Source organism: Rousettus aegyptiacus, unplaced genomic scaffold, assembly GCF_014176215.1.
Source record: "Rousettus aegyptiacus isolate mRouAeg1 unplaced genomic scaffold, mRouAeg1.p scaffold_m13_p_13, whole genome shotgun sequence".
NCBI classification, from domain to species: Eukaryota; Metazoa; Chordata; class Mammalia; order Chiroptera; family Pteropodidae; genus Rousettus; species Rousettus aegyptiacus.
In genome coordinates, this window is record NW_023416288.1 from 18,821,715 (window position 1) to 18,834,025 (window position 12,311).

Here is a 12,311-nt window from a genome sequence, read left to right on the forward strand (position 1 = left end):
GAAAGTAGATCATGGGCAATCTAGGAATCTTAAATTATCAGCATTACATTTTTAAGAATGTCATTGATTCCTTCAGTATGACTTTTTCCAGAAGATTCACATTTCAAAAAAATGAAATGCAAACCAACCAAATTCTTCAGGCTGCTTTTCTGTATGAGTCACCTTTTTGCAAAGAGGTGTAAGACTGATTTTATTGCCAGCTCTGCCCCCTCTTCTACAGACAGAACTCAGTGATTAGATTCCTCCATTTAGTTAGGTTATTCTTCTAAAAAACATGGTTTCCATACTACAAATAAATGACAGGAACTTTTCCACTAAATTATCCCAGACAGCACAAATGTTCTTTCCAAAAGTGGAGCCTGGAACCACAGCCCCCTCACATTGCCTGTTACATCTGTTTATGCTTATAGAAGTGACATCTACTTTGTAGACAGAGAATGCCAATTTTTTGGGAAAGCACCCAGAATTTGGTGAGACTTGAAAAGAAAAAAATTCACTGTTCAAAATAAAGGATATCATAGAATCGAGTAGCTACAAAGAAAGCTCTTTTGAAATAAAGCGAGAAAAGATTTTGCTCCCAGAGTACAGATTCTTTGTATAGATTTGCCGGAGTTTCTATCAAGCCATAACCATTTACGAGCTGATAAAGCTGTGGGTAAGTTACAAAACCTAAACCTCAGTTTTCCTGTCTGTAAAATGCAGATAATGATAGTTCTGTTGGAAAAACTTGCGTAAGACTTTGAAATGGGCAAAAGATTACCGAGTTCCCTTTCAATGGAATGCTGGATGTTATCTGCAGGACTGCAGAGCGCTCTGGTTTTGCAGTAGTCTTCGCCTTTGACTGCCTTTTACTAGGTTATTTCACTAATCTATAAACCGTAGAAATTTATGGTAATGTACATGGTTCTAATTTCCAGAAATGTAAAATTATTTTGTTCCTTAGAGACAAAATTGATTACTACCTGTAGAACAGATAATTCAAAACATTATATTTTAGTGCCTTATACAATATTAACCGGTTTTGCCTCTTTCCTGATCGTTCATAAAAGTCTGTTTTTCACATTCTCATTTGAATGTGTTGCAGTATCTTGCTGGTTCCCTAATTAATGAGTCAAATAACATTTCTGACATATCTTTATTTCATATATTTCATATTTCTATGAGTCATGTTTTTACCTTCTTGAAAAATTATCCTTCAAGAGTTTTCACTCCATAGAGTTTTCAGGAGGATTGGTTTAAAGGTCTACATTGACTGTCATGATCAACTTTATATTTTGCAGTAAGGCTGTAAAACTTCTAGTATTTGGCGGGGGCGGGGAGGGGGTTGGTAGAAAGGATGTGGATACTGAGCATTTATTAAAGAATGGTCTGAAAAACATCTGCCAAGAGTGTCTGACGACCTCCTTATCCCTTTCCTTTTAGCAGTGGAGCCTTAAGGTCAAGGTGGGTGTTAGGTGGAGGCCACACTGGATCTGGGCCTAGGTGAAGGCCTCCAGGCCTGGTGAATGGCCTGGTGGTTTAGATGCCCTGGGGTCATGGAGTTAACTGTACACTTTATGGGGCTCCAGCGGTGCGGCAGCTCGAGACCCCAATTCCTGCCGAACCAAAACCCAAGCAGAAAGGCAGTCAGGCCCCCAAAGGGCAGGCTTGCCCCAGGCCCGAGAGGCCCCTTGCCCACTGCCTAGGGGGTGGGGCGGCCTTGCCTCGGGCCGGTGCTTTTTGCCCTCGGTTGGCCGCCAGAGGCTCCCTCTCTCTCCCTCTCCTGGGATTTTGCTGCCGGGCTCTCTCTCTCTGCGGCCCTAGAGTTAATCCCATCAGCCGAGGTGAGGCACCTGTTACCCCAGGCCTTCCTCACCCCCGCGGACTCTCCCCCATTACACCCAGGCTCCCTAGCCGGCCAAACGGCCCGGCGCGGGTGGCCGCACGTGGGCGAAGCCCCTTCCCGGCCGGGACCCGCGCCCCAGGCCGGCCGGAGTGTGCGAGCGCGTCGCGGCCCGGCCGCCGCCCGCCGACCGTGGCGTTGGGCAGCGCCGCGCGCCTCCCGGGGCCGCCCGCGTCGGGCAGGGCGCGCGTGGGGGCCGCCGCAGCCGCCCTGCGCGCTGCGCCGTGAGCAGCGGGTGGAGGGCACCGAGCGGCGCCGAGCCGAGCCGCGGCCACCGGGGGGCGGGGGCGCCTCGGAGGAGGGGGTGGGAGCCGCGGCCGCCCGACCCTCCCGTCGCCGGCGGCTCCCGCTCGGGTAAGGGGGAGGCTGTGCGCGGGGCGAGGAGTAGGGGAGGGTGGAGATGGAGAGGGAAAAAATCGGGATGTACAAAGGCTGAGTTGCAGGCTGGGGGTGGGGGTGGGTTGTGGTTGGGAGCGATAGGTTGAGGATCGGAGGCATTATCAGTGGGATCTATTGTTTCCTGGCACATTGGGAGGAAAAACAAAGGGATTTATGATTATTACCCTGTAATTTTTTTTTTTTTTTTTTTTTTTTTTTTTTTTTTTTTTTTTTTTTGTAATGTGGCCAAGGAGCTCGGTTCTCCCCGTGCCACACTGGGATCCGCCTGGCAGCCGCCGGGAGCCGCAGCCAATGTGTTAGGACTTCAGGTGCTTCTTGGCACAAAGCTTGACTGCGACCTCCTACCGTAGCGCTTGGCGTCACCTGCTCTCCCGGCCCTGCCCCGGGGCCGAGGGATTGCGTCCCGAACCAGGCTTGGGAATCCGCCGCCTCTCAAGTTGGTGTTATTTATGTTTGTCTTTTGTGAGGGCAGGTTTTGAATCCCCGGCGGCCCCTTCTCCCCCGCCCCCGCCCCCTTGGGTTCGAATCGACGGGGGAGGGAGTGGGGAGAAGGGGGGAGGGGAGGGTGTACAAGGCTTAAGCAAATGTCAGGGCAGAAGGAGATTGTCGATGCTTTACAAAAAACCAGGCACTACACTCTGAAGCCTTTCTTGTTTGCATGGGCCATGCATGCGTGCTGGGCCAGGATCCGAGTTCGGAGACGATTTAAGTGAAAGTGTGTGCTTCCTCAGCTGATTGATTGTGCTTAAGGGAGATGTGGCTCGGCCTAATATTAAAAAGGAAAACCAAAACCAAAACCAAACAAAACAAATCTGTAAAAAGTACATTGTCTGCTCCTCAGAAGATCTTGACGTATTTGATTGCTGGCCTATTGATATAAACTCCAACTGTGGGCTGGAGGAGAACAGCAAGCCAGCACTGGCGTTGCATTTTGAGCTTGTGTTAAGTTAGAGGCAAGTAGGAATAAAAAAATTAGGGCTATGATAAGTTTCATGGTCATTTGCTTTTTAATCGTCAGTCTCGTGAATTTATTCCCTTGATATTCTACATCCCACGCTACAATTAATATCTACCCTTAGTAAACTTACAAATATTTGATATAACTGGACTTGGAGTGAAACTTATTGACATTTAGAAACTTTTTTCGGCTTGTCTTGGTCAGAAATTGCACTAGTGTTGCTTTGGGGATGCTGTAAATGAGAGTATTGGACCAGAAAGAGGGACATAAACCTCTATAGGCTTGTTTTGGAGTTTGTAAACATAGATTCCAAACTTTTAATTGCACTTATACAGAAAGAATGAGTTGTACCTGATGTAGAGAGTCCCCAATGAAGCTCTTTTTTTTTTTTTTTTTTTTTTTTTCTGGACCGTTTGATGGTATCTTAAAGTTGTATGCACTGATTTCTTTTAAGCTCATTCAGAAAAGCAACCAAAACTTGGTCTAAAGTATTGTTTTCAAGTGTACTTATTGTGTAACTTGTATGTGTGTAAGTGTAATTTTGGTGATATCTCCAAATTGTGTTTGAAACATTTGTGTTACCAAAGACCAGAGTTATAACTGTTAACTCCTTGGCTTTGAAGTTCCCCTTTCAATAAGTAATTTTCCACTGTTTGGAGCTACTTTGAAAAGAAAAGTATGTATTAGTTGACTAAATCTAAATTCAAATAAGTAAATGAATTCAGAAATTCATTCTTTTCTATTACAGATGAACCTCTAGTCTTGCTTTGAAAAAGCCATTTTGTGTAACTCTTGACTGAATAATTTCCTAATACACCTGTTGGGAGGATCACTGACCCAGTATGCCATTTGAGAGATACTTTTTCTTGACCAAATACTGGTGATTAGAGAAGAGAGGTATTTTTTTTTGTTTGTTTTTTGTTGTTTTTTTTTTTTCCCTCATCATTATGAACATTGGCTTTTCACCCTGAAGTAAAAATGTTGAAAACCGAGTCTTCTGGTGAACGAACCACTCTCAGAAGTGCCTCTCCTCACAGGAATGCATATAGAACTGAGTTTCAGGCACTGAAAAGTACCTTTGACAAACCCAAGTCAGATGGGGAACAAAAAACAAAAGAAGGTGAGGGCTCCCAGCAGAGCAGGGGGAGGAAATATGGCTCCAATGTCAACAGAATTAAAAATCTGTTTATGCAAATGGGTATGGAACCCAATGAGAATGCTGCAGTCATTGCCAAAACAAGGGGGAAAGGTAGACCTTCATCTCCTCAGAGAAGAATGAAGCCCAAAGAATTTCTGGAGAAAACAGATGGCTCAGTTGTGAAGTTGGAGTCCTCTGTTTCAGAAAGAATAAGCAGATTTGACACAATGTACGATGGCCCTTCATATTCTAAGTTCACAGAAACTCGGAAGTTGTTTGAGAGAAGTGTGCATGAATCAGGACAAAACAACCGTTATTCCCCAAAGAAAGAGAAAGCTGGAGGGAGCGAACCTCAGGATGAATGGGGTGGTTCGAAGTCCAACAGAGGCAGTACTGATTCTTTGGATAGCCTTAGCTCCCGGACAGAGGCTGTCTCCCCAACTGTGAGTCAACTGAGTGCAGTATTTGAGAACACTGATTCCCCCAGTGCCATCCTTTCTGAGAAGGCTGAAAGCAATGAATACTCAGTGACTGGGCATTATCCCCTGAATTTACCATCTGTAACTGTTACAAATCTTGACACCTTTGGTCACCTTAAGGATTCTAATTCTTGGTCTTCTCCAAGCAAACACAGTGATGATTCAGAGGATGCTCAGAAGAGTATTACAACTCTAGTACCAGAAGTGGTTTCGAAAAGCGCCTCTCTAGCTTTGATGCCCAGTGAAGAGATACAGCAGAGCAAGGAAGCCGAGGACTCCACATCTAACCAAGAGACTCCTGACAGAATCGACAAAGACATTCTTGAAGAACCTTGTGCTGAGGATAAGGCAATGCCAAAGTCTGACATCCTTTCACCACGAAATGAACCTTTAGAAGATGCCAAAGCTAATTTGGTTGGGAATGAGGCAGCAATGCAACAGAAGAAAGAACTTGCAGGTGGTGATTTTACCTCTCCTGATGCTTCTGGATCCAGTTGTGGGAAGGAAGTACCTGAAGATTCAAATAATTTTGAGAGTTCCCATGTTTACATGCACAGTGACTATAATGTATATCGGGTGAGATCCAGGTATAATTCAGACTGGGGAGAGACAGGCACTGAACAGGATGAGCAGGAAGATAGTGATGAAAACAGTTACTATCAGCCTGACATGGAATACTCGGAAATTGTTGGATTGCCAGAAGAAGAAGATATCCCAGTAAATAGGAAAATTAAGTTTAGTAGTGCTCCTATTAAGGTAAGTATGTTTTCTCAGTTTGTTTTTGAAGTTTTCTCTAAGTTTTCTTAGTAATTGGGCCTAACTGTATGCAGAGTAGATTTTGACAACTGTAAGGAATTCAAAGTTGTTGATATATACATGTTATCAGGTGATTTTACAAGTCTGGAGTTTGAGAGATATACACCATATTTTCTAATGTGTTTTATAGTTGCATAAACCTGTATTGAGTAATAGTAAAGTTGAAGAAGTTTGGGGATTGTGAGATACATTCCAATGGACTAGAGTGAATGATATAAACACTGAAAACCAGAAGTGTTTGTTCAAACTAGAATGACTTTTTAAACTATTTTTACCTAAGAGTATCCAAAATAACAACATTTTTCTGAATCTGAACACTAGGAAATAAGGTATAATGTACAATGGGAGAGTTATGGTAACCTTGAAATAATACTGTTTATTTCCTTGCATAAAAAATCTTGAGTTATCACTTCCGTGCAGGTGGATTGTGAGGAATGTTGGAACTTTTTTTTTTTGTACTGTTACTTGATAGTGAAGGTTTGATTCATGGAAATATATTAGTGGCCTTAAATACCTTAGTTGGAAAGCTATGATTGTACATAGCTTTGAGTTCAGAATTCAATCTGTAGCTTTAAAATGAAATTTTCCAAAAGGAAGTTAAATTGACTTGCCATTCATGGATTTATTTTTACCTCTTAGAGTCTGGATAAATGCCAACTGAATTCAGATGCTCTGTTCTAACGACTTCACTTAGTTAACATTTGGTGTAGAAGAATAGCACAGTACATCAGCAGCGGGTGGTGAAGCACTATTAGCTGGTAATGGCAGTAGGGGTAGGAGGGGATTGGTCGAGTATCAGAATCTCCTGGAGTGTTTTTTCAAAGTGCACTTGCCCACCAGCTCCGTCCTAAGATTCCGACGTGCTCTCTTAGGGGAACCTGGAGGGTTGCAGTGGCAGAATTGTGTAGCTTACACACTGTGTATATAACATATTTGTGGATCTATTTGGAATTTGATATAGTATCTTAAAATTTTCTCCTCAGAAGCTAAGATCACTGTCTATTGTCATTTTTATCTTATGACACTGCCATATAAGGCTGTAGGAGATGTAGTTTACATAGCAAAGAGAAATCTGACCTTGCTTTAATGATACAATACTATTTTGAAATAAAGTAATCACCTATGAATTCTTTACAGGTGTTAGCCGGCAAACTTTCATTTCATTAGAGGAAGGCAAAAGTTCTGAATCAAAATGGCCATGTCAAGTTCAACTGTGTTTAAAATAACTAGAGATGTGACTCTAGTTTCTGAGTAAGCTAAGTTTCTTTGCACCTTCCCTTGTTATTCTCTCCCTGGCCCCCCAATTCCAGGCTCTCTCTTTAGTGAGCTCCTAAATTTGATTGTTTATGTCCCCTTTACAAGTGCACCCCTTGGAACATCATCTTTCTTCCCCTTAGGAAGAAAGCAGTTAGATTAAATTGTTTCACATCAAGCAAGGCAAGAATAACTTAAATGAACTCTTCAAGGAGTTTGTTAAAACCAGTGACTGACTTCCTAATGGGGGATGGCAGCTTATGAAAATTTATCAAGTAGGATGCTACCCACTTAGCCAATTGGGGTACTAGCTTTTATTTGGGTCCTGTGCCACCCAAAATATAACTGCACAGTTAATGGTTTTAAAGGATTTATTATTGAAATATGGCTGTTCATATGTGATCAGACCAGCTTTTTGAGTGTGATATTTTGAAATTCAAGTAATTTTTTTCTACAATTGCTTATAACAATTAGTGTTTTGCTGTTTAATGTTCATGCAATAAAGATGCTGTGTATTTCATGTAACAAAGAATGACATTGATTACATACATTTTAGTTTAACACATTTTATCAAGAACATAGATCAAGCAAAAGATTGTGAAACAGAGAGATAATGCCCGGAGGCATTTTAGTGGGCAGTTAATAGTACTAGTTGGAGTGGATTAAGTTTGCAAACAGAAGATTCATTCTTTGCCTTTTGTAATGAATAAGACAATTACTTTCTTGTTGTTCCCATTGTTTAACATGTAAGTGGATTCACTTGGAAATTTTGAGAGCTACTTTTCTACTGGGTGGTGGTGGTGATCTTAGTGTTTAACCTCCAATTAAGATTTTTGCCTCAGAGAGTCATATACTTTACTAAATTCAGTAAGTATTCATTGAAGGCTTATCATGTGTCTGTTTTCATGATGTTAGCTGCAGGAGACAAAAATTTATAAGGTTACCTCTTTCTTCTGTGAGCTTGTAGAGTCCGTTCTTAAACACATGGTATTTAAAACCCATGTAACACAGTGTGAAAACTTGTACTGAAATGTCTATGTCTCTATGTCCTATGAATACGTTAACTGCCCTTGGCTGTACTAGATGCATGGAGTGAACAGGAGCCAGTAGATCATTCGGAAGGGAATACACTCAACCATTCCATATGTGTTTCTTTATTCTTTTTATAAAGCTTTATTTATGGAATGTGAAGTTATGAATTCCAACTGAAATCTTTTTCTTTGAAATTTTAACACACTCACTCTATAAGAAGCACTAGGGAGCATATTCCTTACAGAAATGATCTTTAAAACTTTTACATACTTTTTATATATTCATCCTTTTCTTCACTAGGATAAATATTCTCAATACCTTTAGCCTTTTGTTTTGATCTTATTTATGATCTTGTGTCTGTGATGATGTGCTCAGTTTCTATTTCAATTCTTCTGTAGATATTTTAAATAGACATTCCCCTTGCTCTTAAATCTGGACTTAGAAAAACATCAAAATAATAGCTTATCTTTCCTGTGTAGCGTATTCCTTATACATAATTGTTGTATGACTTTTAGAAATTGTCGGATTGTTTCTTAATGATTAGATGTATGTTTCATAGGTCCTGGAAAACTAAAATGGGATTAATAATAAGAAATATAAATCCAACCTTGAGATATGGGATGAAGGAGGGTTATGACCTATACTAATTTGAGATGTGGAGTAATGCCTTCACACTCAGGAGTTTCTGAAAACCAAGGGATTGAGTTAATTAAGTTTGTCTAAATCAAGGATGGAAAGGATGATATTTTTCATTATTTTTCCTGTTAATTCAGAAAATTTATTGAGCCCTTATTATAAGGAACGATGCAAATGTAGTAAGTACGTATAATGACTGATCCTGATCAAGTCAGAAACTGCTGGTAGGTGGGAAGTGTATATAGAGCCCATTAGGAATGCTTCTTAGGCTATTCTGCTCAATCGCGTTCTTGGATGATTGTTCCAAGGTCACTGCAGCCTTATTAAGGAAGTCATAACCCTTCCTCTGTTTCTGGTAGCCTTATGTCCTTTGGATTGGTGTTCTTGAAAGACAGTCTATCTGAAGGAGGGTATTTTTCTTCTTCCCAGCAAGAAGGAGAATACAGGGTTAATGTTGAGGTGTATTGTGCTATACTTTTCTGAGTGTTTCCTCAAACTGTGTAGAGCTTCACAGAATAGGGTTCAAAGGAGAATCGCCAAAGACAGCAGTGCTTCTCTAAACCTTACATGACAGTTGTTGAAAATGGTTCTCTTAGTATTTTCTCCCTCATTTGGGGCTCTATGTTGTAAGGGGATACAGGAGGCCTTTTATTCAGGATGGTGTTCAGAGCATAGTTCTGAGATCCAAATTTCTGTCTTTGCGGAGCTTTTAACAGTCTTTGCTCAGTGCTTCTTAAACTTAATATGCATATGAATCACCTGGGGATCTTTTCAAATGTGGATTTCTGATTCAGGAGGTGTTTTCATGGGCAATTACCATCCTTGGTCAGCCTCTAAGTACTCTCTACCAGCTATTTCAGAGGTTTTGGAATAGACAGGCTCATCAACCAAATTAAAATGCTTGAATCACACGATTTATCACATCAGTCTAAAACACACAGCGGGAAGCAAGAAGAAAGTTAAAACCCAGTGTGAACAAATTTGGAAGGACCATGCTACCTGAACGCTGGGTACGCAGTATTCATATATCCAGCCCTTCTTTCACATCAGCCTTCCCCAAGGATGGTGTGGTTATGAGGACTATAGTTGGTATTTGAGCAAGCACTTCACAGACTAGTGATGCCCTGGGCTAACGATACATACTTGCTTGTATTGAAGAGAGTGGGGACAAGTACACTTAGATACAGCCGTAGCTTTGTCAGTTTGGTTGCCACTGAGCCATGGGTTTTATTTGCATTTCTTGGATAGAGCACCTTTGGGTACAGAATAGGACCATACTGAGTGTCCTCGATGGGTGGCAGAGATGCAGAAGATGTAGCTGTCAGTCCAGAGATGGCATGATAATAACTTTATCTTTCCATCCCTTTCTATCTACAAGTAAACCTCTTGTTTGTTCCATTATATTTTCTATTTCGGAATGTCTTACAGTTTACTAACTTACTCATTTTTAACACATGGCACGAATTTTGCCTTCTTCCTACAAGCTCTCATTATGTATACTTAATTGAGCCTCTGAATGTTGCCTCCTTCATAAGCTAATAACTTGAGATAATCAAAATTTATCACCTCTTATAAATTTCTCAACCCTTATAACAGAATTTAACATTCTTAATGATTCCCAAATAATACAGCAAACTTACAAAACAGTATGTCTGGGGTGAGAGTTTGCGTTTCTAACAAGCTCTTAAGTCGGTGCTGGTGCTTCTGGTCAACAGACTACTCTTTGGAATATGATTTTGAAGTACATTCTCTTGGCTTCTGAAAGGGCTGGTCCCAAAATGTTGGGGTAGCTCATTTAAGAAATCTGCTTTCCAGATGGGTCTACTATACCTGGTCGTGTGGAATAACATGCTTTGAAAACAAAACAGGTGTAAACTTTTGAAAGGCATGAGCTCTCTGTTTTGGGATCCCAACTTGGATTATGATTCCTAAATTCATAAGGAGTTTGGGTCATTAAAAATCCTATCCTAGACTCTTAGTGTGGTCTAAGTGTATAATTATAAAAAGATAGGAGGAAGAAGTTCTTGATAGACTCAGAAATTCCATTCCTCTCATTTTTTTGGAAGCCTAAATTAATAAACTTCTAGAGAGAGTATAAGGATTGTCATCTTATTGAACTTACTTTTATTTGGATAACTTTGATGTTTTAACATTTAAATTGGACTTCCTTTTAAAATTGGATGTTTGTAAGCTACATAGTTAGTTCATAACCATGTAAATATGTCAAATATTTTAATGTGCTGTGTAAAATCGAATAATGAGTATTCATTGAATGAACTCCTTTTATAATATCGAGTATGTATACTAATACCTTTTTGTTTTCACTGAACGTTGGTCATTCAGCATGTAGTAAGGAATTCTTCTGTACGTCAAAATAATATAGACATTTGCTGGCATTTATTTTAGTAGATTTAAAATTTCTCGCTTTTTGTATCATCCATAATATTTTGTCTTCTCCTCTAAACTTTATCACAAAGGACACTAGTTGCTAGGTTAATGGACTAAGAAGGTAAGAGGCTGAATTTGAGGGAAAATAACTTTATTATGTTATCCAGATATTGTTGACCTTATTAACTCAGTTACATGCCCCCTCAGCAGTAATTTGATTTAAATCTCATCTGCATTTGTTTTTCTCTAACATTTTCTTCACCATTGAGGAAGAAAGAGGTTTCGGAATTTCTGTAGAAAAATACAATTAGATATAGGATAAATTCTGTGTAGACAAAACAAACATAGCTATATTAAACTCCAAGTATTTTTTTTGTGTGCTGTTATCTAACTTAATACTTTTAAAATAATTTTCTATGCTTTACCTCTTTGGATCTATTTCACTTTTGTTTTTTTGCTTCCTTATATTCTACAGTTCTCATTTTAAATAGGAAGAAAACTTTTCAAGTGATGCTTTATAATTTTTATTCCTGGTCACTTTAAAAATTTTTCTCTGGTTCTAATCTCTTCATTTCGGTTTGTCACATAACAACTTAAAGATGAAAAATACTTAAAGGTAATCTAGTGTAATTTCCCACTCACTTCAGTTAGCCTTTCAATAGCAGATTGCTGACAGATGATGGTTCAGCTTCAGCCTGAATAATTCCACTGTGGGGTATTTGTTATTTTGCAAGGTGAAAGGAAAGTTAGAAGGAGGGACATGCTGTGCGTGTGAGTGCACACACATGCACGTACTTATTTTCATTTATTTTTAATTTGCATTTTTTATTGTAAAATTCAAATAACATAAAATTCACCATTTTAAAGTGTACAATTCACCGGTTCTTAGTAGATTCACAATGTTGTGCAGCTGTCACTATTATCTAATTCTAGAACATTTCCCTCACCATAGAAAGAAACCCTGTGCCTGTTAGCAGTCACTCCCAATTCCCCTTCTTCCAGCATCCTTTGGCAAACAGTAATCTACTTTCTGTCTATGGATTCACCTTTTCTGGACATTTCATATGAATGAAATCAGGGGCATGCTTTTTAAAAGGAATGTAGGAGACACAATGAGTCTGTCTTGAGATATGTTAAAATTTGAGATACTGTGAGGATGGCAGACTATAGGAAAGTGTAGAGAGCAAGGGCAAAAGAATTTTCTGGATGGTGACATGGTGTAAAGATTGGGTGACAATTTGTGAGAGCACCAAATACTGCCTTCCCTTTCATGAACTTCAGGGAGAGAAAGAAGACAAAAAGCTGAGGAGACAACAGGATCCAGGAAAG

At 40.0% G+C, this 12,311-nt stretch overlaps 1 protein-coding gene across 16 annotated transcripts in view; it reads left to right on the forward strand.

Annotated features, from left to right (window-relative positions):
- Nucleotides 1-1,731: 1,731 nt before the first annotated feature.
- Nucleotides 1,732-12,311, forward strand: part of PPP1R9A (protein phosphatase 1 regulatory subunit 9A) — a 258,086-nt gene continuing 247,506 nt past the window's right edge. For 15 of the 16 annotated variants that reach the window (XM_036230364.1, XM_036230363.1, XM_016160841.2 and 12 more), the window contains exons 1-2: nucleotides 1,732-1,823; nucleotides 3,988-5,612. In XM_036230364.1, the coding sequence (XP_036086257.1) occupies nucleotides 4,218-5,612 (1,395 nt within the window). In that variant the 5' untranslated portion in view covers nucleotides 1,732-1,823; nucleotides 3,988-4,217. Of the gene's footprint in view, nucleotides 1,824-2,511; nucleotides 2,718-3,987; nucleotides 5,613-12,311 lie in introns of those variants that run through there. The other variant, XM_036230362.1, reaches the window with a different exon arrangement.